The 5,000-nt window shown below is 48.7% G+C and overlaps 1 protein-coding gene across 1 annotated transcript in view; it reads left to right on the top strand.

The window, feature by feature from the left end:
- The window catches only part of LOC139746310 (serine/threonine-protein kinase SIK2-like), a 184,800-nt gene that overhangs the window by 126,269 nt on the left and 53,531 nt on the right, over nucleotides 1-5,000 (top strand). The window contains exons 5-6 of the mRNA XM_071657429.1: nucleotides 1,633-1,803; nucleotides 2,979-3,102. Of these exons, the coding sequence (XP_071513530.1) occupies nucleotides 1,633-1,803; nucleotides 2,979-3,102 (295 nt within the window). The remainder of the gene's footprint in view (nucleotides 1-1,632; nucleotides 1,804-2,978; nucleotides 3,103-5,000) is intronic.

The raw sequence follows: 5,000 nt of genomic DNA, 5'->3' as shown, positions 1-5,000 counted from the left end.
TATGTATGGTAGGGGTTTGGGCTGGTGGATCATGGTCGTATATATGGTAGGGGTTTGGGCTGGTGGAACATGGTCGTATGTATGGTAGGGGTTTGGGCTGGTGGATCATGGTCGTATGTATGGTAGGGGTTTGGGCTGGTGGATCATGGTCGTATATATGGTAGGGGTTTGGGCTGGTGGATCATGGTCGTATATATGGTAGGGGTTTGGGCTGGTGGATCATGGTCGTATATATGGTAGGGGGTTGGGCTGGTGGAACATGGTCGTATGTATGGTAGGGGTTTGGGCTGGTGGATCATGGTCGTATGTATGGTAGGGGTTTGGGCTGGTGGATCATGGTCGTATGTATGGTAGGGGTTTGGGGCTGATGGATCATGGTCGTATGTATGGTAGGGGTTTGGGCTGGTGGATCATGGTCGTATATATGGTAGGGGGTTGGGCTGGTGGAACATGGTCGTATGTATGGTAGGGGTTTGGGCTGGTGGATCATGGTCGTATGTATGGTAGGGGTTTGGGGCTGATGGATCATGGTCGTATGTATGGTAGGGGTTTGGGCTGGTGGATCATGGTCGTATGTATGGTAGGGGTTTGGGGCTGATGGATCATGGTTCTCTTATATCAATAATACCCACCATATACCCTCCCTATATATATATATATATATATATATATATATATATATATATATATATATATATATATATATATATATAATATATATATATATATATATATATATATATATATATATATAAAATTCCATCCTAATATATTACTGTATCAAATAACTTACTGTATTTCCTGTATTTCTGTGTAGTATTGTATATCACCATGTAAGTAGATCGGTATGACCAGTGTGCCATTAATGGCACGTGTCTATTAGTTTGTTTCCCCCTCTCAGATGTACAAGACACAGCCTTGATTTCCCATCTATGTATCCCATGTTCTTTCCACGGATCGTAGCCCCCGTTTTCTCTCATCTGAAACGCATCCAACCTCCGTTTTCCTTTTTCTACCACCCGCCTTCGAAATCATTCGAACGTTTATATATATATATATATATATATATATATATATATATATATATATATATATATATATATATATATATATATATATATATATGTATATATATATATATATATATATATATATATATATATATATATATATATATATATATATATATATATATATCCCTGGGGATAGGGGATTAAGAATACTTCCCACGTATTCCCTGCGTGTCGTAGAAGGCGACTAAAAGGGGAGGGAGCGGGGGGCTGGAAATCCTCCCCTCTCGTTTTTTTTTTTTTTTTTCAATTTTCCAAAAGAAGGAACAGAGAATTGGGCCAGGTGAGGGTATTCCCTCAAAGGCCCAGTCCTCTGTTCTTAACGCTACCTCGCTAATGCGGGAAATGGCGAATAGTTTGAAAGAAAGAATATATATATATATATATATATATATATATATATATATATATATATATATATATATATATATATATATATATATATATATTCATTTATTTATGTTTCGAAGTAGGTTCCCTTAACAGGAGTCTCTCTGACCCCCATTTTCTCTCTCTCGTGTGTATGTGTCTGACGACGTCGCCCCCCACCTACCACCCACAGGCGGAGAACTTGCTCATGGACGTGAACATGAACATGAAGATCGCTGACTGGGGCTTCAGCAACTACTACACGCCAGTGGACACCCTCAACACATGGTGTGGCTCCCCGCCTTACGCCGCCCCAGAGGTCTTCGAGGGAAAGAAGTACATCGGGCCAGAGATCGATATCTGGGTACGTGGGCAGGCAGGCAACCCCCTCCTCGTTCTCTCTCTCTCTCTCTCTCTCTCTCTCTCTCTCTCTCTCTCTCTCTCTCTCTCTCTCTCTCTGTTATTTATGTTTAGAGAAAATGGCGTGAGTATTTGACAGGTGTGTGTGTGTGTGTATTGTGTTGTGTGTGTGGATTGTGTGTGTGTGTGTGTGTGTGTGTGTGTGTGTGTGTCTGGCCACCAGTTATTTATCACGGTGAGCGAGCGTCGTGGTGAAACGAGAGGAGGTGGTGAAAACCTTGCGAGAGATGGACGCTTCGACGTGTAGGGAAAGAAATAGGTATCAAAACGGCCCACCCTTGAGTTGCCAACCTGTCACACAGTAACCATGTGTGACGTGTGTGTGTGTGTGTGTGTGTGTGTGTGTGTGTGTGTGTGTGTGTGTGTGTGTGTGTGTGTGTGTGGTTGTTATGTAGTTCAGGTGGTTATAATGTGTGTCAGGGGCCATAACCACCTGGCCCACCTCCCTTACACCCCCATGTCCTCAACAGCTGTGTTCACTGGACTTTTGTCTCCCTCCCTCCAGCCATTATCCACGGCAAGTCGTCTCCCCAACACATCCTCCCCCACCGGCAGGTGTTCTCCCTCCCCAACCCCCTCCCTCACACCTGGTCGTCTCCCTCCCCAACCCCCTCCCTCACACCTGGTCGTCTCCCCAACCCCCTCCCTCACGGCAGGTCGTCTCCCTCCCCAACCCCCTCCCTCACACCTGGTCGTCTCCCTCCCCAACCCCCTCCCTCACACCTGGTCGTCTCCCTCCCCAACCCCCTCCCTCACACCTGGTCGTCTCCCCAACCCCCTTCCTCACACCTGGTCGTCTCCCCAACCCCCTCCCTCACACCTGGTCGTCTTCCTCCCCAACCCCCTCCCTCACACCTGGTCGTCTCCCTCCCCAACCCCCTCCCTCACACCTGGTCGTCTTCCTCCCCAACCCCCTCCCTCACACCTGGTCGTCTTCCTCCCCAACCCCCTCCCTCACACCTGGTCGTCTTCCTCCCCAACCCCCTCCCTCACATCAGGTCGTCTTCCTCCCCAACCCCCTCCCTCACACCTGGTCGTCTTCCTCCCCAACCCCCTCCCTCACACCTGGTCGTCTTCCTCCCCAACCCCCTCCCTCACATCAGGTCGTCTCCCCCACAGAGCCTGGGGGTGGTGTTGTACGTGCTGGTGTGTGGCGCGCTCCCCTTCGATGGTGCCACCTTGCCAGCCCTCAGGGACCGCGTCCTCTCAGGCCGATTCCGGATACCCTACTTCATGTCCTCAGGTCAGTCAGTAGCCTTGGCTCACTCTGTAGCCTTGGCTCACTCTGTAGCCTTGGCTCACTCTGTAGCCTTGGCTCACTCTGTAGCCTCGGCTCAGTCTGTAGCCTTGGCTCACTCTGTAGCCTTGGCTCACTCTGTAGTCTTAGCTCAGTCTGCAGCCTCAGGTTAGCCTGGAGCCTTAGCTCATTATGTAGCCTCAGCTCAGTCTGTAGCCTTAGCTCAGTCTGTAGCCTTGGCTCAGTCTGTAGCCTTAGCTCAGTCTGTAGCCTTGGCTCAGTCTGTAGCCTTAGCTCAGTCTGTAGCCTTGGCTCACTCTGTAGCCTTGGCTCACTCTGTAGCCTTGGCTCACTCTGTAGCCTTGGCTCAGTCTGTAGCCTTAGCTCACTCTGTAGCCTTAGCTCAGTCTGTAGCCTTGGCTCACTGTAGCCTTGGCTCAAGTCTGTAGCCTTGGCTCAGTCTGTAGCCTTGGCTCACTCTGTAGCCTTAGCTCACTGTAGCCTTAGCGTAGTATGTAGCCTTGGCTCACTCTGTAGCCTTGGCTCACTCTGTAGCCTTAGCTCACTGTAGCCTTAGCGTAGTATGTAGCCTTGGGCCAGTCTGTAGCCTCAGCTCAGTATATAGCCTTAGCTGAGTCTGTAGCCTTATGTCAGCCTGGAGACTCAGGTCAGCCTGTAGCCTCAGGTCAGCCTGTGGCCCCCAGGTCAACCTGTAGTCTCAGGTCAACCTGTAGTCTCAGGTCAGTCTGTGGCCCCCAGGTCAGACATTTTCTTTGGGAAGGACAATATTTCCTAGGTTATTCCAAGATAACAGGTCAGTCAAGTTTGATATTCCCTATGTATATATATATATATATATATATATATATATATATATATATATATATATATATATATATATATATATATTACTGTGCTTTACTTTTCTTACCACAGAAACTCCTTCTTCTGTGAAGCTTCTGCAGCGCCCAGGAAGCAAGTCTCGTCCACCGGTGTGGACCACAGGTCAAGAAGTGTGGTGAGGCGTGCGCGCGCAGGATGCAGGAGACTTGGGGAGGGTAAGTGCCTGGTTCGTAATGGGGAATTGGTTCTTGGGTGTGACGGGTCGTGTGGTGTTGTGCTGGTTTCTGTATTCGTGTTGATGTATGGGTGGATGGTTAATGTGTGGGTGGGTGGTTGATGTATGGGTGGATGGTTGATGTATGGGTGGATGGTTGATGTGTGGGTGGATGGTTGATGTGTGGGTGGATGGTTGATGTGTAGGTGGATGGTTGATGTGTAGGTGGATGGTTGGTGTGGGGGGGGATGGTTGATGTATGGGTGGATGGTTGATGTATGGGTGGATGGTTGATGTATAGGTGGATGGTTGATGTATGGGTGGATGGTTGATGCGTGGGTGGATGGTTGATGTATGGGTGGATGGTTGATGTGTGGGTGGATGGTTGATGTATGGGTGGATGGTTGATGAGTGGGTGGATGGTTGATGTATGGTCAGAGTGTAGTTTCAGACGAGTGTGATGGGATGGTTTAAGACTGGTGTGGGAGGGTGGGCTGGTGTGGGGGGGGTGGGCTGATGTGGGGGAAGGTGGGCTGTTTAGGGCTGGTGTGGGAAGGTGTCGTTGGGTGAGGTGAAGTGGATCTGTGAGACATAGGTGTTGAGTGTCTGTGGTTCGTAAGGGCGCCCCTGAGTCGTCCAAGGACCCTGATATGTATGGTTGGCCATTTTTCAATGTTTGCTTTCCACAGGGTGGATGGCCCGACAGATGTAAGGCATGGATGGTTTAGGATGCGACAGGATTCTTCGTCTTCGTCCAGAACTCCTGCTGGTAGCCAGCCATTTTAGAGAGGGTCATTATATATATATATATACGACTTTGTGTTGATGTCTGTGGCCTTTCCCAGTA

This window comes from Panulirus ornatus, chromosome 64 (assembly GCF_036320965.1).
Source record: "Panulirus ornatus isolate Po-2019 chromosome 64, ASM3632096v1, whole genome shotgun sequence".
Taxonomy (NCBI): domain Eukaryota; kingdom Metazoa; phylum Arthropoda; class Malacostraca; order Decapoda; family Palinuridae; genus Panulirus; species Panulirus ornatus.
This window is presented reverse-complemented; position numbering and strand designations above follow the sequence as displayed.